Below are 27121 nucleotides of genomic sequence, written 5' to 3'. Positions count from 1 at the left end.
AATGCTTCTTGATTGTGCTGCAGCATTATCTGGAGCCTGTTCTCACTGCCTGAAACAGAGTGTCAGAAAAGGAAATTTCCCGAATTGCAGATTCACTGCAAGGCTGAGGCAATAATAAGATGCACTTTTAAATTTCATGTGGTGACGTAGAAGCACAAAGGAGCATTTTTCCCTGAACAAAGTTTTGTAAACCTATGACCCACGACTCACTGTACAGGTGTCTTGAGTCAGATATAAAGACTTTTAGTGGTGAGAAATAAAGAGTACTGGAACTAGAAGCCATTAAATAAAAGAAATCCAATTTCAATCAAGAAAGAATAATGCGAAAGTTTATCTAGTCAGTCCACCTGATGGTCTAATTACCATTCAAACATGGTACCTACTCTTCTTAACAAGGCATTCAGAATGTGCTAAAGAATAAAGCAAAGTTGCTGTCATTACGTACTTTAAAGTCTACTTTTATCTGAAGGTTACAGGCAGGAAATGACATAGATGGGAAAGGAGATGGGAGTCTTACAAAATAAGATCTTCAAAGCCCTGGCTTAAGATGGAGATCCATTTTCTGTGCTGTTCCTTGGCTGTTCATATTTCACAGGGCATTAAAAGGCCACAAATGTCATTCTACATCAATTCTGAGAATAGACAGGCAGCAGTACTGTTATCTTACCTGGGTTCTTCCTCATCATCCTAAAAGACAAATAGAAAGAAACAGCATTAGAAATCAGCAGAGACTGATTTAGGTTTCTTTCATTCCCTCTTCTCCCAACCTGAAAGTAAGACTTGTGCATTTCTTATAACAGACACACCAGCAGACTTATGTATAAGGGCTAAGACAAGGGCTAGTATAATCCTATGTTCAAACTGTCCAGCAGAGAAGAACTAATAATTTGCCCCTGCAAGCAGGGAATGAATGTACAGACCTAGGAGGCCTAAATAATAGCCTTGCCTTTTTATTTGTATGGCTGGCACTATTTAGTTCTGAGCAAACTGAGAGCTGAAAATAGTAGCAGATCTTAGGCAAAAGCTGACCACCTCCAAAAGCATCAAGCTGTTTGACTCAAAGACTCATTTCTGCCTTGGTCTAGCATTTTTCCTCCAAAAACGAGCACAGAAACTCTAAAATATAGGGAATAGGGCACTGAACTGGGACTCAGGAAAGTTGGCTCTGGTTTAAGCTCAGTTATTTACTAGCCATTGCTCTTAAGCAGGCTAATTGATTAATTTGGACCCTGGTAGTAGTTAAAATTAGTCTTTTTTTTTCACTCATCTGTGGAATATAAGTATCAGAATGGGAGACTAACACCCAAGAATAGTAGAGATAAGGTCTAGGAGGTTTGCTCCACAGTTTGGAAGCTGGCCTCAAATGCTGGAGAAAAGGCAGCTCAGAGAGAGAAGGGTGTTTGGAGGACCTGTTTGTGTTGGGAGATTCGTGCTGAATGTAGACTACAGATCAAACACGATGGCCACTCAATGCCTCTATTGCAAACTACAACACCCAACAGGAGAGAGAACAAAAGGGAATGCCCTGCCACAGAGGTGGGGTGGGGGTGGTGGTGGGAAGGATACTGTGATCATTGGTGGTAGGGAATGGGAACTGGTAGAGGGATGGTTACTCGATCATTGTATGACTGAAATGCAAGCACAAAAGTCTGTAAGTATTTAACTATACCTCATGGCGATTCACTAAAAAAAAATTAGTCTTTTTAAAAGTAGCACTGTAGCAACTGTCATCCCATTGCTCATCGATTTGCTCGAGCGGGCACCAGTAATATCTCCATTGTGAGACTTGTTACTGTTTTTGGCATATTGAATATGCCATGGAAAGCTTGCCAGGCTCTGCCATGCAGGCGGGATACTCTCAGTAGCTTGCCAGGATCTCTGAGAGAAATGGAGGAATTGAACCTGGGTCGGCTGCATGCAAGGTAAACATCATACCCACTGTGCTATCGCTCCAAAAGTTGGATGATCCATATCATTTTTCAAACAATGGCTTTCTCTTACTTTTTTGCTCGTAAAAGATGTGTAAGAAACATGTTGGGACACAAAATATACCTCCACAAAGAGCACAAAAATCATATCAACTATCTCCTCAGACCATAATGTACTGACAGTATAAGTTAATCACAAAGATAAATGGAGAAACACCTGTAAATTAAATAGCTCATTACTGAACAATCATTGGGTCACAGAGGAAGTCAAGAAGAAATTAAATGATTCCTGTAAACAAATGAGAATGGCACTACCTACCAGAACTTGTGAGATATAGTAAGAGCGGTGTTAAGAGGAAAGTTCATTGCTATGAAAGCATTCATCAGGAAGGACAAGCCCACTTAAGTATCTTGACCGCACAACTTTAGAAACTGGAAAATGAGCAACAAAGGAAGCCTAAAGCAGGCAGGATGAGGGATATAATAAAACTTCAAGCAGAAATTAATAAACTGAAATCCAAAAAATATCCAAAAGATCAATGAGATCAAGAGCTGGTTCTTTGAACAAAATAAGTAAGATTGATAAACCACATGCAAGACTCACAAAGAGAGAGAGAGAACCCTAATAAACTGAACCAGAAATGGAAGGAGGGACAAAAACTACAGAAATCTAAAGGATCACCAGAGATTACTTTGAGGATCTTTATGCCATGAAATGAGAGAACCTAGAAGAAATGGATAGATTTCTGGACTCCTATAATCTCCCAAAGCTAAAACAAGATGATTTGGAATACTTGAAAAGACCTACAACTATCAAGGAAATTAAAATGGTAATCACAAGTCTTCCCAAAACAAAATCCCAACCCCAGATGAATTACTAGTGAATCCTTTCAAGCTTTACAGCACACCTACTGCCAATCCCTTTCAAGCTCTTCCAGGAAACTGAAGAAACACAAACACTACCAAACAGTTCCGATGAAGCAAACATCAACCTGATACCAAAAGCAGGCAGAGACTACAGAAAAGAGAATTACAGTCTAAAATCCCTGATGAACAGAGATGCAAAGATGCTCAATAAAATACTAGCAAATAGAATCCAATAATTCATCAAAAAGATCATACACCATAATTAAGCAGGATTCATCCGGGGATACAAGGATGGTTTAACATACACAAGTCAATCAACATAATATACCATATCAACAAAAGAAAAAATAAAAACCATATGATAATATCAACAGCAGAGAAAGCATGACAAAATCCAGCATCCAGGCATGATAAAAACTCGCAACAATACTGGAGCTAAAGGAACTTTCCGCAATATAGTCAAAACCATTTGCCACAAACCCACAGCAAACATTATACTCAAAGGGGAAAAATAAAAAGCCTTCCCTCTAAGAACAAGAACAAAACTCCCATTCACAATTGTGCCTCAGAAAACCAAGCACTTCGGATCAGGTTAACTTAAGAGGTGAAAGATCTAAACTACAAAACATTTCAAGAAATAAGAGAGGACACGAGGTAATGAAAACGCATTCCCTGTTCATGGATTGGGAAGATTAATATCATCAAAATGGCAATACTCCCCAAAGCATTGTACAGATTCAATGTAGTCCCTATAAGATACCTGTGTCATTTTTTAAAAAAGAAATAGACCAAACACACCTGAAATTCATATGGAACAATACCCATAAACCCCCGCCTCCCCACCTTCAACAGATGGTGTTGGGAAAATAGGTTACCTACATGCGATGAACTAAACTCAGACATGTTTCTAATGCCATGCGCAAAAGTAAAATAAAATAGATTAAAGACCTTGGTATCAGATATGAATTCATAAGGTACACCGAGGAAAACAGAGGCATAACACTCCATGACTTTAAAGCTAAAGGCATCTTCAAGTATGAAACACCACTGATAAAGTGGAAACAAATATAAACAAAGTGGACAACATTAAATTAAGAATCTTCTGTACTTTAAAGAAAACAGAAACCAGGATACAAAGACAGCCCACAGGATGGGAAAAAAATATTTACTCAACACTCATCTGATAAAGGATTAATTTTCAAGAAATATAAGGCTTCGGCAGAATTTGACAAGAAAAAAATAATACAACCCCATCAAAGAATGGGGAGATGAGATGAACAGAAGCTTCCTCAAAAAAGAAATGCAAATGGCCAAAAGGCACAGGAAAAAGTGCTCTACATCACTAATTCTCAGGGAGATGCAAATCAGAAAACAATACGATATCATCTCACACCAGAAAGTCTGGCACACATCAAAAGAATGACCAGTGCTGGAGGGGATGCAGAGAGAAAGGACTCACATTTACTGCTGGTGGAAATGCCGATTGGTCCAGCCTTTCTAGGAAACAATATGGACATCCTCAAAAAACTAGAATTTGTGCTCTATACAACCCAGAAATACCGCTCCTGGGAATATGATCTAGGGACCCAAAAATACAATGCAGAAAAGACATCTGCACTCCTATGTTCATGGCAGCACTATTCACAATAGCCAGGACCTGGAAACAACCCGAGTGCCTGAGAATAGATGACTGGATAAGCTATAGTACATCTACACAATGGAACACTGCAGCTGTTACAAAAAATGAAGTCATAAAATTTGCTTATACATGGAGAAACATGGAGAATATCATGCCGAGTGAAATGAGTCAGAGGGAGAGGGACAAACATAGAATCATTACAGCCATTTGTGTAATATAAAAAGAACCCACACCACAGTATGTGAATAATGCCCAAAGATAGTAGAAACAAGGCCCAACCTTCATGGTATCAAGCTCGCCACAAAGGGGAAGGGAGAGTGCAGTTAGGACAGAGACAGGGCCACCACAACAAGGGTAGTTGGAAATGATCAGCCTGGACAATAGCTGAGTGCTGAAAGGAAGTAAAGTGATATGCAGGTTACCCTTTCAGTAACAGTATTGCAAACCACGGTGCCTAAAAGGAAGAAAAGGATAATGAGAGAGAGAGAGGGTGGGTAACTGCTACCGAGGCAGACTGTGGTAGCAGAGGGAAACTGGGGAGGAGGAACACTGGTGGCAGGAATTGTGCAGTGGTGAAGGGATGGGTATTGGAATTCTGTGACTGAAATGACTGAAACTCAGTCACGAACAGCTTTGTAACTGTACATCTCACAGTGATTCAATTAAAAAAAAATTAAACATAAAATTTTGAAGGTTTTAAAAAATGTGTTAAGAATCAAATGCAATAGTAATTTAAAAAATTAATGTTCGTTGGGAAAATTAAATTAATAAATTAAATAAGAACTGAAAAAAAAGTATAAGAGTTATTTTTTCCAGTAATTGCTTTCTCTGATTTTACTAGTGATTACAGGAGATTCCTTTAAACCTCTATGACCAAGCGACATTTTCCAAATGACCCTCAAGCCTTTTCCAAGAGATCTTACTCATTTTTTGGTCAAAAGTGTATTCTTGGGGCTGGAGCAATAGCACAGAGGGTAGGGCGTTTGCCTTGCATGCGGCCGACCCGGGTTCAATTTCTAGCATCCCATATGGACCCCTGAGCACCGCCAGGAGTAATTCCTGAGTGCAGAGCCAAGAGTAACCCCTGTGCATCGCCAGGTGTGGTGTGACCAAAAAAGCAAAAGAAAAAAAATGTATTCTTTGTATCTTGGCATGGTCCAAATAGAGAATTTATCTCCTAGTTTTTGATGATTCCCCAGAGAACTTACTTTCTGATTGACTGTTCCTAATAAATATTGGGTATAAAGGAGAAGGAGCTCTGGAGTCAGACACCCTGATTCAAACCTTGATTCCTTAGCTTATTAGCCATGTTGACCTGGTCAAGTTTTATTGCCTCTCTTAACTTCAATTTCCTCATTTGTAATGGGGATAGGAACTGTATCATAGGACGAATAAAGGAATATGTAGAGGCTGGAGTGATAGTACAGTGGGTAGGGCATTTTCCTTGCACACAGCCAGCCTGGATTCAATTCCCAGCATCCCATGATCCCCCAAGCACCACAAGGAGAAATTCCTGAGTGCAAACCTAGGAGTAACCCTTGTGCATCACTGGGTGTGACCCAAAAGAGCAAAAACAAAACAATAAAAAGAGTATGTAAAGATGCCAAATATTGTGCTTCATACACAGGATGCACTTAATTAAAAGGTATTTATCATTATTAATAATAAAGCAATACGATTCATTTAAAAGTTCCCATATACAAGTGCTACAGGTGAAAGAGAAATAACCCATAATTATCTAACTTACTTGAAGTTTCTGTCCAGGAACAGGTAAAACAGAAAGAGATCAAAGGTGAACTGTAATTTTATGATTCTACCAAAGACTTAAATAGAATTTTTTTGAAAGTCAGGAAGAAAGAAAACACTCTTCAAGCCCGGAGTGCGGGCTCTGTCCCACGGAAGGGCCGGCGGCTGTGAGGTGGGAGTCAGGGCCTCGTGCTCCCCGAATGGTACACTGCTTTTCTGAAAAGATCAACCATGACAGGAAACTCTCCGTGCAGCTGGCGAAACCTCAGAAGGCACTGAAATAGTATTCAGTGCTACGGGGCACTCCGAGGGATCAAGCTATGGTGAAAAATGTTCCGAAAAGGCAAAAAGCGACACAGTAGTAGCAGTTCCCAAAGCAGTGAAATCAGTACGAAGAGCAAGTCTGTAGATTCCAGCCTCGGGGGCCTTTCTCGCTCCAGCACTGTGGCCAGCCTTGATACTGATTCCACCAAGAGCTCAGGACAGAGCAACAATACTTCAGATACCTGTGCCGAGTTTCGAATCAAGTATGTTGGTGCCATTGAGAAACTGAGGCTGTCTGAGGGAGAAAGTCTCGAAGGACCTCTAGACCTGATCAATTACATAGATGTTGCCCAGCAAGATGGAAAGTTACCTTTTGTTCCTTTGGAGGAAGAATTTATCATGGGAGTTTCCAAGTACGGCATAAAAGTATCAACATCAGATCAATATGACGTCCTGCACAGGCACGCCCTGTATCTGATCATCCGGATGGTGTGTTACGACGATGGTCTCGGGGCAGGAAAGAGCTTGCTGGCTCTCAAGACCACAGATGCGAGCAACGAAGAATGTAGCCTCTGGGTCTATCAGTGTCATAGCCTGGAACAAGCACAAGCAATCTGCAAAGTTTTGTCCACTGCTTTTGACTCTGTATTGACATCCGAGAAATCCTGAATTCTGCAGTCACGTGGAAGTCAGCCTCGTGTGAAAGCTGAACTGTTCCAATCTGCAGTGTCGAACCATTGAACCTTTGTGGAAATACAAAGCAATACCTTGCTCTAGATTTTTTCAGAAGAAAATCCAATGTATGACATACCAATATTTGCTTTTCTATTAAAATGTGTCTTAATAGCAACAAAAAAAAGAAAGAAAACACTCTTCTCTAGAAGTGTCTACACTTCTAGAAGTGTAGAAGGTGGGTGGGGAAGGCTTCACAGAGGAGGTGACATTTTTATGGAAAAGTGGGATGGGTATTGGACTAGGAAGAGCAAAGTCACATCTTTGGGGGGTGGGGGGTGGGTGGAGGCGGTTTGATTTGTTTTGCTTTTAAATGTATTCGATATGCCAAAAACAGTCTCACAATGGAGACATTACTGGTGCCCGCTCGAGCAAATCGATGAAAAATGGGTCAACAGTGCTACAGCGCTACTAGGGTCAGAGAGTACAGTGGGTAGGGAGTTGTTTTACACGCATCCAACACAGGTCTCATCCCCAGCAAGGCATATGGTTCTCCAAGGAGTGAGTCCAGATGCAGAGCAAGGACTAAGCCCTGAGCGTAGTTAAGTGTGACGCCTAAACATTGAGTCCTGTGACAAAGAATGTGTATGTGTGTGACCTGGGAGAGTATATGGGTTGGGAATCCAGAGTACAACTGAGGTAAAGGAACACTGACAGGACACAGGCCAGAAAGGTGATTAAAAGTCAATGATATTCTAGCGGATGGGGCGTTCTGAGCAGACTGTTACGGATCTGAAACCATGGTCAGAGTGCTAATCACTGTGTCCTGATCAGAGAGAACTGTGGTGTGCAGTGCTCCAAAGCAGGGTTACAGGGATGGTGGAAGCTTTTTGTGCCTTTTGATGGACTAGCATGTCTTATGGGAACTTATTCTAGAAAGGAAAAAAGAATCATAATTTAAATTTAATATGAGTTACATAACTGTGACACAATTAAACCTTGGCACAATTTTCAACTATCTTGGGAAGCTAAAACCATAATTGTTTAGAAGAAACTTAGGGAAAAATATCCAAACTTTCTCTCATGCTTTATAGCACGCTCCCCTTCAATCACTAACAGTGTAATTGACAAGAGATGGGTTTCTGTGTTACAGAAACATGGTTCAAATTCTGGTTCATTCATTCCAACAGTGAAGCTATTGGTAATTTACTCAATTTTCCTGAAGCTTAGTTCTCTCTTCTACACTAGATTACAATACTGTCGCATTTTAGGGGTATAACTTTATGCCTTTACTTCTCCTTTTCTCACAGTCACCTCAAATTTCATTCATTTTGTCCAAAAAGGGAACGATTTCATATCTTTTGTTTTTAACATTAGAGTAGTAGTATGCTAAATACATATACCAAACTTCTTTATACACAATAGTCAAAAAATAAAACTTTTGAGTCTGAAAGGTAGTAGAGATGTTAAATCCTTGTCTTGTACATGGCTGACCAATTAAATCTCAGCCATCTATACGTATTGCCAGGACCTATCCGAGCACAAAGCCAGGAGTAATCCCTGAACAGTGCTATGTATGGTCCAACACACTCTCCCACCAAACAACAACAAGATGAAACTTTTCAGTTTGGGCTACATAAGACTGCTCTAAATATAAGAGTAAATTGCAATTAGCATTTTCAGATCATTCTGATAAGTGCCTGTAAGTGGTGTCACAGCATCATAGGTCATTTTCATTTTTAAAAGGAATTTCCATGACATTTCCCATAAATTCTATATACAAGCAATCCATTAATGTTCTATTTCCTCCAAATCCTTGTCCACACTTGCTGTTTTCGATAATTTTGAAACAGGTCATTCTTTTTTTTTTTTTTACTTTTTGGGTCACACCCGGCGATGCACAGGGGTTACTCCTGGCGCTGCACTCAGGAATTACTCCTGGCAGTGCTCGGGGGACCATATGGGATGCTGGGAATCGAACCCAGGTCAGCCGTGTGCAAGGCAAACGCCCTACCCACTGTGCTATTGCTCCAGCCCCGAAATAGGTCATTCTTGCATGTTTTTATTTTCATTTCCTTAGTAAAACAAGTCGAACTTTTTTTTTTCATGTGTCTGTGGATCATCAGCATGTCTTCTTCAGAGAACTGTCTATTCAGGTTTCTTTTTTTAATTGGATTACTAACTTCTTGTTGATGGTGTGAGTTCTTTATATTCCTTGAATATAGTCCCTTGTAGGAGATTTGATGTGTAAATATCTTTCCAATTGTTAAGTTGCCTTTTTATTTTGTATAGTTTCTTTTGCTATATAAAAGCTTTGTTATTTGATGTGACCTCATTTGGTTATTCTTGCTTATGTTTCCCTGGCCATGAAGTTTAATCTCCAAAAACATCACTGGTGTTTAGGTCCTGGAGTCTATCACCAATGTTTTCTTTTCTGTAATTTAAGGTTTCATGTCTAATATCTGACAATATTTAATCTATTTTGAGATAAATTTTGGTATAGTGTTAAATAATAATCTACTGTCATTTTTTTTTGCATGTGGCAGACTAAGCTGGCCCTTAGAAATAATGTAATATAACTGTGGTTAATGCTAGCAACATAACATTTTACTCCCATATTCTCAAGCAGCAAACTTTTTAAAAATTTGTTTTTGATTTTGAGCCACACCTAGTGGTGATCAGGGGACCAAGTGGTGTTGGGTATGAACCCAGGTCTTCCACATGCAAAAGCATGTTCATCAGTCCATTGAGCTACTTCCTTGGCCGTGACAGAAAAAGCTTTGACGTGAAATTTTAAAATGTGTATAGCTAAATGTATAATAGAAATGACATGCATTTCAAGTTTAAAGTGTTACACAAAATATTTTCAACTTGAAATATTTAAAGATTTGTACATATCATTTTTAAAGCAATGAAGACATCCATTTTTTGATTATTTCACTATATCACTCATCTCTCGAAATTAGACAAAGATGGAAATGCTTAAATATACAAATAAAAATAAAGAATTTTTAATACTTGACTTCAGCAAATAATTATATAAAATATATAAATAAATGTAGATAAAATTTGAGAAAGTTATTTTTAAAACTGGCAACACAATAATGAGCAATGATTGAAAAAACTTTTTTTTTAAGTAGGTAAATATAAACCCAAAAAGTACCCATACCTGGGCTAGAGATAGTGCAAAGGGCTGAAGGTCATGCTTTGCAAGCAAAAGTCTGTATTTGATCTCTGGAACCACATATAATACCCCATAAACACTGCCAAAAGAAATCTCCAAACACTGAGCCAAGATTAGGCACGGAGCACCACTGAGTGTGGCTCAAGATAAAGCAAAACAAAAACACCTATCAATATCTACAATAAGTAATTCTTATGATTTGAAACTGAAAATATCCATTCCAATGCTGTAAATAACAGGAAAAAAAACCAGAAATAAACTAAATAAAGAAAAATAATGATATAGAGGTTAAATCTGTACTACATAGGATTAGAACATTTACAAAGAATATTTAGAAATATAAAGAAAAATTTTAATACAATGTTAAGAAAAAAATTATATGAGGTGATGGAGGAGTTAACTAATTTTTATTAGTTAATTATTATTAGTTAATAATTAACTAATGTTAATAATTGTACTGGTTATTGTACAATATAAGCGTGTCAAATCACCATATTATACAACTTAGAATCATAAATGTTATGCATCAATATCTCAAATAAACCTGGAAAAAGATGAAATCCCAAAATGCACACACACCAAAAAATGGGACTACAAAACTTAAGAATAGCTATCAACTTAGCATACATGTTTACTTTCTAGGGACTGGGGTGATAGCACAGCGGGTAGGGCGTTTGCCTTCCACGCGGGCAACCCGGGGTTCAAATCTTCTATCCCTCTCAGAGAGTCGGGCAAGCTACCGAGAGTATCTCACCTGCACGGCAGAGCCTGGCAAGCTACCTGTGGCATATTCGATATGCCAAAAACAGTAACAACAAGTCTCACAATGGAGATGTTAACTGGTGCCCGCTTGAGCAAATTGATGAACAACAGGATGACAATGCTACAGTGCCACAATGCAGTTTACTTTCTGCTGTCTATAAAACTTAAGCATTCTCTAATAATTAAGAAAGCAATTAAGGCTAGAGAGACAGTACAGTGGGTAGGGCCTTTGTCTTGCATGTGGTTGACCCAGGTTCAATCCTTGAGACACAAATGGTCCCAATAGCCCTGCCAGGAATGAACTCTTAGTACAGAGTCAGGAGAGAGTCCTGAGCACCACTGGGTATGGTCCAAAAACAAAACAAAACAAAACAAAACAAAAAAAAAGAGTTTAAAAAAACTAGTTAGAAACCTGAATAGAAAAAAAGAAAATGATTTTTTTAACCTATGGAACAGGAATTAAGATTCCTCCCTTATCCTACGTTCTGTAAGGTGGTCCCAAATGACTTATTTATAACTCTCTTGGGGGGATGTTGAGGATCATTCCTGGCTTAATGGTGCTCAAAGGATTATATGTAGTTATGTGGTGCCAGAGTTTGAACATGGGTTGGCTGCATGCAAGGCAAGCGCCATATCTGCTATACTATCTCTCTAGCCCCTAAAACATTTTTTAAAAGTGTTCAAGGAAACATTGAAATATGTGGACTCATTCAAACAGAAGCTCTGTGATTCTACTTGGCCTGATCAAATTCATTACTTTCCCCTGTTTCTTTTCTATTAACTTTTTATTGATGGTGTTGTGTATCTTGTCTTTGAGGTCACTGATTAGCGTTTTAGCTTCATCAACTCTACAGATGTCTATTGTATTCTTTAGTTCCCTTTTTTCTATTTGTATGAATTCTTTAGATTATTTTTTAATCAGCTTTCTCAAGTTAACTGATTCTTCTTCAACTATTTTTGTTGTTTTACATAGATTATTAAACATCAAGTGAATTGTTGTTATTCTGAAGTCTTCTTCAGCAGTTGGAAAAGATGTGAAGTAAGGGCCGGAGCAATAGCACTTGCTTTGCACATGACTGACCATGATTCAATACCAGCATCTCATAGGATCCCTGGAGCCCTCAAGTGATCCCTGAGGACAGAACCAGGATAATCACTGAACACAGCCATGTGTGGCCCAAAAAAGCCCAATAAAACAAAATTATAGATCTGATGTAGCTAAGGATGTTCCTGGACTATTTGTAGCCATATGGTGATGCATCTGGATTCCTTTCTTTTCTTTCTTTCTTTCTTTCTTTCTTTCTTTCTTTCTTTCTTTCTTTCTTTCTTTCTTTCTTTCTTTCTTTCTTTCTTTCTTTCTTTCTTTCTTTCTTTCTTTCTTTCTTTCTTTCTTTCTTTCTTTCTTTCTTTCTTTCTTTCTCTCTTTCTCTTTCTTTCTTTCTTTCTTTCTTTCTCTCTCTTTCTCTTTCTTTCTTTCTTTCTTTCTTTCTTTCTTTCTTTCTTTCTTTCTTTCTTTCTTTCTTTCTTTCTTTCTTTCTTTCTTTCTTTCTTTCTTTCTTTCTTTCTCTCTCTTTCTTTTTCTCTCTCTTTCTTTTTCTCTCTCTCTTCCTTCCTTCATTACTTCCTTCCTTCCTTCCTTCCTTCCTTCCTTCCTTCCTTTCTTTCTTTCTTTCTTTCTTTCTTTCTTTCTTTCTTTCTTTCTTTCTTTCTTTCTTTCTTTCTTTATCTCTCTTTCTTTCTTTCTTTCTTTCTTTCTTTCTTTCTTTCTTTCTTTCTTTCTTTCTTTCTTTCTTTCTTTCTTTCTTTCTTTATCTCTCTTTCTTTCTTTCTTTCTTTCTTTCTTTCTTTCTTTCTTTCTTTCTTTCTTTCTTTCTTTCTTTCTTTCTTTCTTTCTTTCTTTCTTTCTTTCTTTCTTTCTTTCTTTCTTTCTCTCTTTCTTTCTTCCTTTATTTCTTTCTTCCCTGTTTTTGGTACTACATGATTAGGGGGATGGAGCTATGACTGATTAATACTCCAGACTCCAGGACAACTTTCTCCAGCAGGGTTTAGTTTTCATGCATTTGTGAGAATGAGTGGAGACCCTCTGCAAACTGCCAGGGTGAGGCTTGGCCATTAATATCTCCAGGGCTGTCTCTCACCCACAGTGAATCTTGCTTTATAACATCATGTGATTTCAATGCAAACTGAGGGTGAGTGGGGGCTATGGAATGGGATTATTCTTTGCTGATGGCAGGCAGTGTAGTGGCCTGTAGGGAGAATCTAGATTCCCAGTGGCTGGTGAATTACCTGATGGGGCGGAAGCTGAGTTGGTGGGGAGTGGTGGTGGGCTGGTTCTTTGATCCTGGCCAGCAACGTGATGGCTGTGGGGAGAATCCTGAGCTCCCAGTGGTGGGTGGGTTACCAGATTGAGTGGGTTGGCTTATTCTCTGTTCATGCCAGTACTGTGGTGGCCACAAAGGAGAATTTCTTTAGTAAATATTGATTGAATTTCTATCATGTTCTACAAAGATCAGAATGCAAAAATGGGGGGAAAAATCTGTCCTTAAAAACCAGCATGTTTTAACTGTGTTCCATGTCATCAGTTAGTTACTCTTTGCAAGTCCTTCCCCGCAAGTCTGGTCTCTTCAACATCACCCTGTTTCATTTTAACCACTCTCCCCAGAGCCAATATGTGCAACTCAAATACTTAACTTTTCAGACCTTTTCTTTGTCCTTAGATTTCAGCAATTTGATGAAGTTTTGTACAATTTATCCTTTTTATTCAGTTGCCTAAATCTTTAGACTTTAAGATTTTTAGTGTCTTATGTCTTTTCTCCAAGCTGTTATTTTATATATATATATATATATATATATATAATTACATATATACATGTTCGGACAGGCCTCATGCATGAAGGTACCGGCAAAGGAACCCAGGTGTGTGTAATCCCATCAACAGCCAATATCCAGAGAGAGACTTAAAAGCAAGCTCTCAGATATCTATATCTTATTATATCTATAGATATCTATATCTATATCTATATCTCTCTATATCTTGTAGCCTACTTCTCCCTCTGGGAGAAGCTAGCAATCTTCTGAGAGTTTCCTGCCCACATGGGACAGCCTTGCAAGCTTCCCATGGTCTATTCATATGCTAAATCCAGTAACAAGCTGGATCTCATTCCCCTGACCCTGAAAGAGTCCCCAGTGCGACATCCTTGGGAGGGCTGAGTCGAGATAGACTTCTAAGATCTCAGGGAAAGGACGAAATGAGAGGTTATTGAGTCCGCCCGAGAGATCGATGATTAACGGGATTTCGTGATCGTGATATATATATATATAATTATTATGCCACGGGTAGCTTGCCTGGATGACAGTGATACAGTGATATAATTATTATTTTATGACTAGAGTGATAGCACAGTGGATAGGGCATTTGCCTTGCATGCAGCAGAGTCAGGTTTGATTCCTCTGTCCCTCTTGGAGAACCTGGCAAGCCACCGAGAGTATTCCACCCACATAGCAGAGCCTGGCAAGCTACCCGTGGTGTATTCGATATGCCAAAAACAGTAACAACAAATCTCACAATAGAGCTGTTACTGGTGCCCGCTTGAGCACATCAATGAACAACAGGACGACAGTGCTAGAGTGCTACTATGCAATGCATAGTATAATGTCATTATATAATAACATTATATAACATTACATGTTATATAATACATATTGTACACTAGCATGCATTATATATATGATGAGTAATTTCAGACTGCATTCTGGACATTTTGAGTACTATACAAATCTTATTACCCTAGACTGGAGATATTGTACAGGGACTAAGGTAAATGTGCATGATCCTGATTTGATCCCCACACTGTACATGCTCCCCTGAGCACTTCCAGGAGTGGTCCCTGAGCAAAGACCAAAAAGTCCTAAGCACTGAACGGTAGACATTTAACTTTATCTAGTCCTTTCTAAACATTCAGCTCTATCTCTATGTCCTCATTCCAGTCCTTTGGCTAAAGAAATCAGGATTTTCTTTGGCTTAAGGAATTTCTTTTGTCTGTGCCCACTAGTGCTTCTAGTCTTAAAATGGACATCCAGTCCAAGATACATAACATGTATGAAAAACCTCAGACAACTCACTGTTTTGTAGTTCCTCAAATCTTAAGGTTCTTGGTCAGTATGCCAATTTTTCCTTCACTTTTCAGAGTCTACTGATAGGTGACTTATATATTCTGCCCAAACATTTTGTTGTGGTTAATGTAAGAAATAAAACTCCATATATTTATTTCACCTCATTCAAAACTAGAAGACGTAAAATGCACAAGAGAAACTAATGAGTGAAAGATTGAAAAGATAGAGCCACACACTCACACAAGAACACACAATGAATCAAGTAGAGTAAAATGTAGGTGGAGATAGTAAATGGACATAATCTGTAAAATTCTTCTAACTTTGTTGTATCTTTGTAAAATTTATAATATAATGTGGGAAGGGAGATTTTTCAGGCAAATTTAAAATGCAGTTTTTGTATATTTTTAAGTCTATACCATGAAAAAGAAAGAAAAATTTTCTTTTCTTTTTCTTTTTTAAATTTTATTGAATCACTGTGAGATAGTTACAAGCTTTCATGTTTGGCTTACAATCTCACAATGATCAAACACCCATCCCTCCACCAGTGCACATTCCCCACCACCAATATCCCAGGTATAACCCCCCTCTTCCACCCTCCCCCTGCCTCTATGGCAGACAATATTCCCCATACTCTCTCTCTATTTTGGGGCATTATGGCTTGCAACACAGACACTGAGAGGTCATCATGTTTGTTAATTATCTACTTTCAGCATGCATCTCCAATCCCAACTGGTTCCTCCAGCCATCATTTTCTTAGTGATCCCTTCTCTATTCCATCTGCTTTCTCCCCACCATTCAGGAAGCAGTCTAAGGAAGAAAAAAATTATGTTAAAAAAAGATAATTACTAAAATTTTTTCAAATCAATAAATTACCAAATTAGCTGGAACCAGAGACTATTAGATAATAACAGCTTTTGTAAAGGCACTATAAGTTTAATGTTATTTCTTGTTTTTAATAGCTTATTTTTTCCACGGTCAGTCCTGAGGCCTTTTTGACTTTGGATCCCTCAGAGTAATTACATCAAAGTTAACAGGCATAGTCCAACTAAACCACATAGTAAAAATAGTTAATGTTGGTAGGGAATAATTGTTTTAATAAAAATAAAAGAGAAGCTGATACCTCTCAAAATTAAGTCTTTGTTTTTGAAATTCAACACAAAGTGCAGGAATGGAATTTGAAGGGACCTGGGAGTTATACCATTTATTCCTTAGTTAAATCTTGCTTAATTTTTTGTTTCTTATGACATAAGATCATGACCTCCACACTGTAAGGAGTCTTAGAAATGCAAAGCTTCCTAGGACAGTGATTCTCCTTATTTCTGTAAGTACAAATGTTACACTTGATGTACAATGTCTTGGAGATAAAAAGAGCAACTGGAATAGCACAGACTTAAGTATAAACCCCAACTCTATTTCCCACTATGACACTGTATCAGTGTTTCTGAGGTTCTCTGCATTTTTGATATTCCATCTTTAGAATGACAATAATAAATACTGATATAAAAATTAAATGAAGTGGCCCACAGCTGATATTATTCTTAATGGTGAAAATTGAAAACATTCCTACTGATATCAGGTACAAGGATGTCCATTGTCCCCACTCTAATTCAACATTGTATTAGAAGTCCTAGCAACAGCAATAAAACAAGAAAAGAAAATCAAAGGGATCTAATTTGGAAAATAAGTCAAATTATCTCTGCTTACAGATGACATGATATTATACATAAAAGACCCTAAAGAGTTCACAAAATTGCTCCCAGAAACAACAAATCAATCTAGCAAAGTGGCCGCCACAAAGTCAATACACAAAAATTGGTTACATTCTTATATATAAATGATAAATCAGACGTAAAAGAGATAAAGAGTCTATCACCATCCAAAATAGTGTCCAAAAACATCATGTGCCTAGACATCAACTTAGCAAAAGAGATGGGAAATCTATACCTTGAAAACTTCAGAAAGCTTAAGAAAGAAATAGAAGGCGACCTTAGGAAATGGAAAAATATTCTATGCCCTTGGATTAGAAGAATCAATATAGTCAAAAGGACCCTCCTATCTAAACTAATATAGATTCAATGCAATCCCTATTCAAGTACTGACAACATTCTGAAAGGACTCAAAAAATTCATAATAAAATTTGTATGAAAACATAAAAGTCCCTGACTAGCCAAAAACACTGAAAAATAAGCAACTGGAAGATATCACATTACCAACTTGTAACTATACTATAGAGCCATAGTGACCAAAACTGCATGGTATTGGAATAATGACAGACTCTCTGGCCAATGGATCAGAATATAATATCCAAGGACAATCCCCCACATATATTATCAGCTAATTTTTGACAAAGGAGCTGAGAGCATAAAATGGAGTAAAGACAGCCTCTTTAATAAATGGTGCTGGACAAGCTGGATAAACACATGTAAAAAATTAAAGCTGGATCAGTATTTCACACCTGGATCAGTATATCACACCTCACACAAAAAGTCAGTTGAATCAAAGACCTTCAGATCAGACCAGAATCTATAAAATATTCTAAGGAAAATATAGATGGCATGACCAAATCTGGACCTCAAAGGTGTCTTCAATGATACAATGCCATTGCCAAAGGTGACTGAATAAAAAATAAACAAATGGACTATATCAAATTAATGAGTTTCTGCATGGAAAAAGAAGCACAGGCTAAAAATAAAAGATAGCTAGCTGGATAGGAGAAAATATTTGCAGTAAATACAACAGATAAAAACAGATAAAAGTTAATATCTAGGATATATGAAGTACTCACAAAGATCAACAACCCAAAACTCCAAAAACATCAAAATATGGGAATTAGGAAGTGAACGGGGTCTTCTCTGAGGAAGACCAAAGGATGGTCAACAGGTACATAAACAATGATTATCATCACTTATTACTAAGGAGATCAAATCAAGAGAACAATGAGACACCATCTCACACAAGTGAGAATGGAACATATCAAAAATACTGGGAACTATCTGGGTTGGCAGAAATGTGGTGAGAAAGGAACTCACATCCACTTCTGACTGGAATGCTGTCCGGTTCAAACCATATGGAAACAGTATGGAAGATTCTCAGTAAACTTAAAATTGAATTGCCACTATTATGACCCAGCAATTTCACTTGAATAACTATTCCCAGGACAAAAAGAACCCCACATTTGTTCAAAAGGATGTATGCACCATTATTGATTGCAGTACTCAGTAAAATAGCTAAGACTTTTAGCAACAATAGATAAGAAGATCATGAAGATATGATATATACACAATGGAATAAGATCATGAAGATGTGATATATACATAATGGAATACTATACAGATGTAAAGAATAATGAAATCACATAATTCATTGTAATGTGGACAGAACTGGAAGACATTATATTTAATTAAATAAGCCAGAAAACAGACAAACACAGGATAATGTCATCTATATGTGGTATTTAGAATAACTGGATAAGGAAATGCAATGGTTGAAGGGGGGAATGACTGGATCACCCCTGGCCCCAGATTATAAGAATGGGAGGGAAAGAAATTGAGTGGCAGTGGTGAAGAGAGAAAAAAGGCAGATGAAAAGCTATAGGGGGCAGGGCCAAGGGTACTCAGGTACATTGGTGGTGTTAAGGAATGACAGAGCTAAATATCCAAACCACAGAGTGAACAACACTAAAATCATGAGACATACACTTTAGCAACTAAACATAATATGGTGTCTTTCAAGATGGCAGCCTTGAGGCACGGGGTAAGAAGGGGATCCTGGGGACACTGGTGGAGGAAAGTTGACAATAGTGGCAGGATCAGTGCTGGAACACTGTGTGTCTAAAGCCCAACTATTAATAACTTCATAAATCACAGTGCTTTAATACAAAAATGGAAAAAATGAAATAAAGGTTACAAGGAGCTGTCTTGAATACTCAGAAACCCATTTATCACATATTTGCTTAAGTCCTGGAAGGGCAAAATGTGAAAAACAAGTGTTACTATTACTTTCACATACTGATGAAATTTAATCAAGAACTCTGGATAAGAACTCTGGATAAGCTGGTAGCTGCCCAGCTGTTTCTTACCTTTGCTGTCAAAATCACCCAGACAATACTAGCTCCTGAATTAGACCCTAGCTTGTTTATTGTCTAGTTTGCTCTGTACCAAGGCTCTCCTGACCAAGGTAAGAATGACAGTGAAGGCTGAAATGAGAGAGAACAGCAGACCTGAAAAGTCCATAAAGATGCCTGGAGGTCTTTTACTTACCCTGAACTGGTAGGAATAAACTTGACCAGAATTTTATGACACTTGATGAATTGAAATGCTAAAATGCTAAAAATTTTTAAATAGCTACCTTTCTTTTTATTTTGGGTTTTCAGGCCATACTCTGCAGTGTTCAGGACTTAGTCCTGGCTATTTCCCCAGGGACAACCCCTGGCAAGGTTGAGGGACCATATGGGGTGCTGGGGATCCAACACAGGTTGTCTGCGTGCAAAGCAAGTATCCTACATTCTGTACTGTTTCTCTGGCTTTAATTAATTAATTCATTCATTTTAAATTAATAGATTCTAAATGTATAAATAGATTCAAAATTTATAGATAAAAATAAATATTTGGGGAAATACTCAAGACCTTTTTATCCCTGTTACCAAAAACAAACATATTAAAAATATAAATATACTAACATTTGTAAAGTAATTCAACTTTACAATTAAACCCTCATCTTTCATTCACATTGTCTTTTCTTTTTGATCCTTCAATGCCCAAGTTTACATACTTCTCTCTATTTTTTTAATTTTTAAATTTTATTGAATCACTGTGAAATAGTTACAAGCTTTCATGTTTGGGTTACAATCTCACAATGACCAAACAACCATCCCTCCACCAGTGCACATTGCCCACCACCAATACCCCTTTCCCAGCCTCCCCCTGCCTCTAAGGCAGACAATATTCCCCATACTCTCTCTCTACTTTTTGGCATTATATCCATATCCAATTTATGCAGTTGGGACCATGTAAAAATCAGCTCAAGATACCTTTTCATTATAAACAGAATTAGTCCAAAATCTTTCATTGTGGCCTGCTTATTGCTCTAATTCCTGACTTAATCAACTCAGTTCTCAGAGCTAAGTTTTATTTTACAATTAGGGATATGTCTTCCCCTCTTCTCTGGCTATGATTTCTGGTTTTGTCCTTCCTTAACTGTGACTAGTGTTGCTTTCATTGACTCCACTTCTCTAAGTCACAATGGATAAATATTTTTCCAGACCGTTTGCTGAGTACAGGCTCTAGCAGCCAATACTCCCACAAAGGTTTACACAGCAGTCTAAATACACACTTGTCTATGTTTTTAATTACTCATGCTTATGGGCAACACTTATAGGGCATTTCCAGAGTTAGCTGTCAATTCCTTCCTATTCTTTTTCTGTAACCGTCACTGTCACTGTCACTGTTATCCCATTGCTCATCGATTTGCTCAAGCGGGCACCAGTAACATCTCCATTGTGAGACTTGTTGTTACTGTTTTTGGCATATCGAATATGCCACGGGTAGCTTGCCAGGCTCTGCCGTGCGGGCGAGATACTCTTGGTAGCTTGCCGAGCTCTCTGAGAGGGGCGGAGGAATTGAACCTGGGCCGGCCTCATGCAAGGCGAATGCCCTACCCGCTGCACTATCGCTCCAAATGCCAGTAATTGTAGGCATTCTCTTTTTAATAAAGTTCAGCTGCTTTATTAGAGGTATTTTGTTGTTCCTTGACTTTGGCCATCTGGGTCATCAACCTATACATGTGAGATTGAATGTCAGCCAGAATCTCAGTAACATGAGCTGTGTCCATTGCTTCCTGTATGTTCACTAGATGAAGTGTCCTCTGCTCCTCAGTAGCAATTACTTTCTGAACTTTGTTAAATTCCTGCTGTATAAATACCTTCATCTGGTCTCGAGATACCTGTAGAATGCAGAAAAACAAGAGTGAGTTGAAGAGACAAAGAACTAGAAGGGTAAAGTAGTTACTTAAGTGCTAGGCAAATATGGTCAAAATACAAATAAATTATAGTTCCTATCTGATTCTGAATTTTTTTCAATATCCTCAACAATGTTTCTCTGATACTGTTGAATTTTATGTTTTGCCTCTTTTATTCCTTATGAAAGAGGTTTTCCCTCTTTGATTATAGTCAGCAAAACAGTTACTTTTAAAATACTAACAGATGAATTTACATCATTAAAAAATGAAATTATCCTTCTCTATCTATCCTGTTACAGTAATTATTGCTCTCTGAGGAGGAAAATAATTAACAGTTTGGTATTAATACTTTTAGACATTTGTAAGTAGTTTTATATATAATGTGCATATATAATAATTTGATTCATAAAAACAGATCATAGTTAATATTTAGTTCTATGTCTTATTTTTCTACCTAACATATGAGACTACATACAGGTCAACTTCATTCTTTGTATTATTTTTATTATTTGTATGAATGGATACGAATATATGTGGATTAATATAATCTTTAAATATCCAGCTATTTTTTGGTCTTGGACTCATACCTATAGGTATTGCTTCCCTGGAAGTTCTCAGTGGACCATGTGGTTCTGGGGATCAAATCTGGGCTCCAGCATGCAAAACATATACTCTAGTCCTCTGAGCCATTTCCCTGCCACTAAATATTTCCCTTGTTAATGTAAAAATAGGATATTTCTAATTTTTTATTACAAACAAACAATCCTTGTATATACCTCTTAATACCCTTATTATTGGCATATAATTTCTTTAGAGACTTTTGAAGTTACTGAATCAATATATATATATATATGTCTACACATATACATATATATACAGTCTTAAAAATACTGATTGGTAATGGTAAACTAACCTCAAAAAAGAGATGCTTTAATTACACTTCTATAATAATATATGAAGGGAAACATTTCCATACACTTTTGTCAATATTAGATCATATAAAAACTTAAATATTTACCCAAAAGGCTTAAAATATATTAGTTTAACATTGCAACAACAAATAGCCAAATAAAATATGACAAATATATTTCATTAGGGTACCAGAGAAGCCAACAAAGTGAAAAACTACCAAAGTAGCAACTTTTAAACTCTGATTCTTCTTAGTAACTGCACATACCAATTCTCCTCATATCTGCATTTTATTTTATGAGTATTTTTAGGCAACTTTGCATACTGGGTAGCTGAGGTAGATATCAGGGAAGAGGCAGGAGAGTAAACAAAGGGAGAAAAGTCAATGGTGAATTTTAGAGCTAAAGAAGATAGTTTTCATCAAAAAGCCTTTTCCTTTTAAAGATAAAGAAATAGGCCCTATATTTGGAGGTCTGTGACAGGATATTAAACTGTGTTCCATTGGTTTGGGGGGTCTGTTTTTATCCCAATACCATGCTGTTTTACTTACTACTGCTTTGTAGTATAGTTTGAAGTTGGGGAAGGTGACGCCACCCATCTTCTTTTTCCAAGGATTGCTTTAGCTATTCGTGGGGATTTATTGTTCCATATAAATTTTAGGAGTGTTTTGTCTATTTCTTTGAAAAATGTCATGGGTATCCTGATAGGGATTGCATTAAATTTGTATAGTGCTTTGGGCAGTATTGCCATTTTGATAATGTTAATTCTCCCTATCCATGAGCAGGGGATGTGTCTTCATTTCCTAGTGTCCTCCTTTATTTCTTGAAGTAGAGTTTTGTAATTTTCCTTGTATAGGTCCTTCACCTCTTGGAGTAAGCTGATTCCAAGGTACTTGATTTTATGAGGTACTATTGTGAATGGGATTTTTTCTTAATGTCTCTTTCTTCTCTCTCATTATTTGTATATAAGAAAGCCATGGACTTTTGGGTGTTGATTTTGTAGCCTGCCACTTTACTATATCGACTTATTGTTTCTAGGAGCTTTTCTGTAGAGTCTTTAAGGTTTTCCAAGTATAGTATCATGTCATTTACAAATAGTTATAACTTGATCTCTTCCTTTCCTATCTGTATGGCACTTAATCTTTGACAAAGGAGCAAGAAATGCGAAGTGTAACAAGGAAAGCCTCTTCAACAAGTGGTGCTGGGAAAACTGGATAGCTACTTGCAAAAAAATGAACTCTGACCTCTGTCTAATGCCAGGCACAAAAGTCAAATCAAACTGGATTAAAGACCTCAAGATCTATAAGGTTCATAGAAGAAAATGTAGGCAGAACTCTCCATGACATTGAAGCTAAAAGCATCTTTAAGGATGAAACAGCACTGACCATGCAAGTGGAAGCAAACATAAATAAGACTACATCAAACTAAGAAGCTTCTGCACTTCAAAGAAAAAACAGTGACCAAAATACAGAAAGATCCCACAGAATGGGAAAGAATATTTACCCAATACCCATCTGATAAGGGATTAATATCCAGGATATACAAGATATTTGGATAATTGTATAAGAAAAAAACTCCAACCCAATCAAAAAATGGGGAAAATAAATGAACAGAAGTTTCCTCAAAAAAGAAATACAAATGGCCAAAAGACACATGAAGAAATGCTCCACATCTATAGTCATCAGGGAGATACAAATCAAAACAACAATGAGATATGATCTCACACCACAGAGACTTGCACACATTCAAAAGAACAAAAGCAACCAGTGCTGGCATGGATGTGGGGAAAAAGGGATGCTCCTTCACTGTTGGTGGGAATGCCAACTGGTCCAGCCTTTCTGGAAAACAATATGGACAGTCCTTCAAAAACTAGAAATTGAGCTTCCATATGACCCTGCAATACCACTCCTGGGAATATATCCCGAGGATGCAAAAGAGCACAGAAGAAATGACATCTGTACCTATATATTTATATTGCAGCCCTGTTCACCATAGCCAAAACATGGAAACAACCCAAGTGCCCTAAAACAGATGACTGGTTAAAGAAACTTTGGTACATCTACACAGTGGAATACTATGCAGCTATTAGGAGAGATGAAGTCATGAAATTTGCTTATAAATGGATAAACATGGAGAGTATCATGCTAGGTGAAATGAGTCAGAAAGAGAGGGACAGACATAGAAGGACTGCACTCATTTGTGCAGTGTAGGGTAGCATCACATGAGGCTGACACCCAAGGACGGTAGATACAAGGGCCAGGGTGATTTCCCCATAGCTGGAAGACTGCTTCATGAGCAGAGGGGAGAAGGCAGATGGAATAGAGAAGAGATCACTAAGAAAATGATGGCTGGAGGAACCAGTTGGGATGGGATATGCATGCTGAAAGTAGATAATGGACCAAACATTATGGCCTCTCAGTGTCTGTGTTGCAAGCTGTAATGCCCAGAAGTAGAGAGTATGGGGAATATTTTCTGCTATGGAGGCAGGGTGAGGGTGGGAAAGGGGGGGGTATACCCGGGATATTGGTGGTGGGGAATGTGCATTGGTGGAGGGATGGGTGTTTGATCATTGTGAGATTGTAACCCAAACATGAAAGCCTGTAACTATCTCACAGTGATTCAATAAAATTTAAAAAATGTATAAAAAAAAGAAATAGACCCAGCTACAAACTTAGAGATGATTCAGAATACTATAATCTTGTTAGCCCTAATCTGGTCAGAGGGGAAGTCACACTGGAAAACCTAAGAAAGGAGACTCAGAAAGGGGAAGACTAAAAGATAAAGGAAGATAAGGCCATTTTTAACAAGTCTCTTAAAATCTGAAAAATCCTGGTACTTAAGCAGATTCTATAACACTGCCATAAATAGGTTAACACAAAATAACATTATTTTATACACTGTATCTATATTTTATAAGCAAAGTTTATATATGCTTGTGAGCAAATGACTAATGTTCTCAGGAACACATTTACTCTGCAGGTACTCTCACCCCTGCTAAAAAAGAGAAGAGGTAGTATTAAATGTTATTAATGTCCCTGGAAAATTCTATGCCAGATTGAGAATTGTATTTTGTGTTTATCTCTAAAATTCCTTTTTGTTTTTAATGTGTATATTTCAAGGCTTTTATACATCATGTTGATCATTTATCACTGAATTTCTACACCTTGAAATAAAATGTTAACACCCTAAAAACAAAACAAAAAAGATTAAAAAAATAAATAAAAAGACCTTAAGAGATATTGACCCTTCTCATAGATTCTAAATCTAGAAAGTTTAGTTAAGACATGAACTTTTCTAGATACCTAAGAATCTATGTTAGCAATTTCAAGTGAGTAAAAACAAAGATAACAATAAAAAGTGACTTGCAATCTGTTTTAGACCTTAATACACGTGTGGTAGGAAGCTGACATCACAGTCAAAAAAAGGTGTGTCCCAGACAGCAGCAGCTGAAGAATTCAGGGCCTAAAAATTAAATTCCCCATTTTCCATTGTTTTACATAGATCTTTCAATATTGCATTTGACTTTCTATAGATCAGGTCACAAATGAGAACTTAGGATAGCAAAATTATTATTCACAAAACTTTTGGCCACCATCTCATTTCCTCCCCTTCTCTACTTATTAACAAACAGAAGTAGTCACCAAGTAGTTCAAAATAGTAAGGACAAACTCTTGAGTCAAGGCACTCATTCAAATTCAGAGCTGAAAGGGTGAAAGGAAGGACTCCCTGAAGGCATAGATGTACAGTGATTAGAACCCCACAGGAGGAATCTTGTGAGCAGCCTTAAAACTCCCTTCAGATTCCATTTCACTGACCCTCAAAACTCCATTCTACTTTTTTTTTTAAAAAAAATGAGGCACTGTCCCTTTAGAACAGAGGTGCCATACAAGAGTCTGGTAGCCACTGATATCATTTCTGAGTATGGTTCTTAGGATTTTTCAATCTCTATTGCTCCCAAAAGGAGTGACAGTCTCACATACTTGAATATACTACTTGCAGTATTACACCAGAGGAGGAAATTCTACAACATGCAAAGAAGAGCAAAGCGCTTAAAGAAGTGTGAGACTGATGATCTAAAAGGTGTCCTTAACACTCATTGAACATCCCCATCATAGTGTCATTGGACACTGTCTGAGGATTTACTGGTTTTGTTTATGTTGGGTGATATTGTTTTTGTTCATTGAGCTTTGTGGGCTTCGGACTGTTTTCCCCATTGATTTTCTAGTGTTCCTGTCGTGCTGAGGGTGAGTCTCCATAGTTAGCTACCCTGGAAGATACTGAAAGATTAAGCTGGAGATTGCTCTCATCTTCTCTGCCTGTCCTCACAGAATGACAGGAAGAGCAATTGTGAGCAGCATGTAATTTGTTGAGTAGATCTGTTGTGTGGCCACATAAGCAGCCATGAGCTTCAAGAGCTGTGGTGTGGGCTCTTCATGTGGTGCAGGTTGGGTGTGGAGGCTGTTGGGACCCAGCTGTTAGGAAGAGGCCATGCCTCCCATTCCAGAATAGGTCCAGTGATAACAGCCAGCAGCAAGCCTCACCTGGGATGGTGGGGCAGCAAGTGAAAGGTCAGGCAGGAGCTGTGATGTGGGCCCTTACTATAGTTAGTTGTCAAACCTTTTAAATACTACAGATATCCCTTGCACAAAATAAAATCTTAATGTGGAACTCCAAAATATAACAAAAGCATAACCTCCAGTTTAAAGAAAAATATCACCTTCCTCTCTTCAAAGTACTTCCTCGGGGACTAGAAGTGGTCTGCAAGAAATCTCTCCTAAATGACCAGGTCTTCTACAAAAATAAAACCACAAGGAGTTTTCTTCCTTGGGTCAAGTGATAGGTCCCCAAAGCAAGTGAAACTTTAAGGCTCTAAGTTTATAACAAGTTGATAAATCTTTCTTATACTTGCATCAGCTTAAAGAGTTATGCCTTCACTAAATAAAGCATTTCCCACAGGATTACTTAACCAGAACCTGCATCTTGAAAAAACATGCAATGATCTTGGGGCCAGCGTTATAGTGCACTGGGCATTGTGTTTGTCTTGCATGCAGCCAACCTGGGTTCGATCCTTGGCATCCCATGT

At 37.7% G+C, this 27121-nt stretch overlaps 2 protein-coding genes across 2 annotated transcripts in view; one reads left to right on the top strand and one right to left on the bottom strand.

Moving 5' to 3' along the window:
• Window positions 1-6440: 6440 nt before the first annotated feature.
• On the top strand, window positions 6441-7289 carry LOC129405660 (integrin beta-1-binding protein 1). Its single transcript, XM_055142601.1, has one exon. The coding sequence runs from the start codon at window positions 6511-6513 to the stop codon at window positions 7111-7113; it is 603 nt and encodes a 200-aa protein (XP_054998576.1). The 5' UTR covers window positions 6441-6510; the 3' UTR covers window positions 7114-7289.
• A 13589-nt stretch (window positions 7290-20878) lies between these two features.
• Window positions 20879-27121, bottom strand: part of TRIM44 (tripartite motif containing 44) — a 60566-nt gene continuing 54323 nt past the window's right edge. The window contains exon 4 of the mRNA XM_055143682.1: window positions 20879-21115. Coding sequence (XP_054999657.1) covers window positions 20879-21115 — 237 coding nt within the window. The remainder of the gene's footprint in view (window positions 21116-27121) is intronic.

The sequence above is a fragment of the Sorex araneus genome, chromosome 6, assembly GCF_027595985.1.
Source record: "Sorex araneus isolate mSorAra2 chromosome 6, mSorAra2.pri, whole genome shotgun sequence".
Classification (NCBI taxonomy): domain Eukaryota; kingdom Metazoa; phylum Chordata; class Mammalia; order Eulipotyphla; family Soricidae; genus Sorex; species Sorex araneus.
This window is presented reverse-complemented; position numbering and strand designations above follow the sequence as displayed.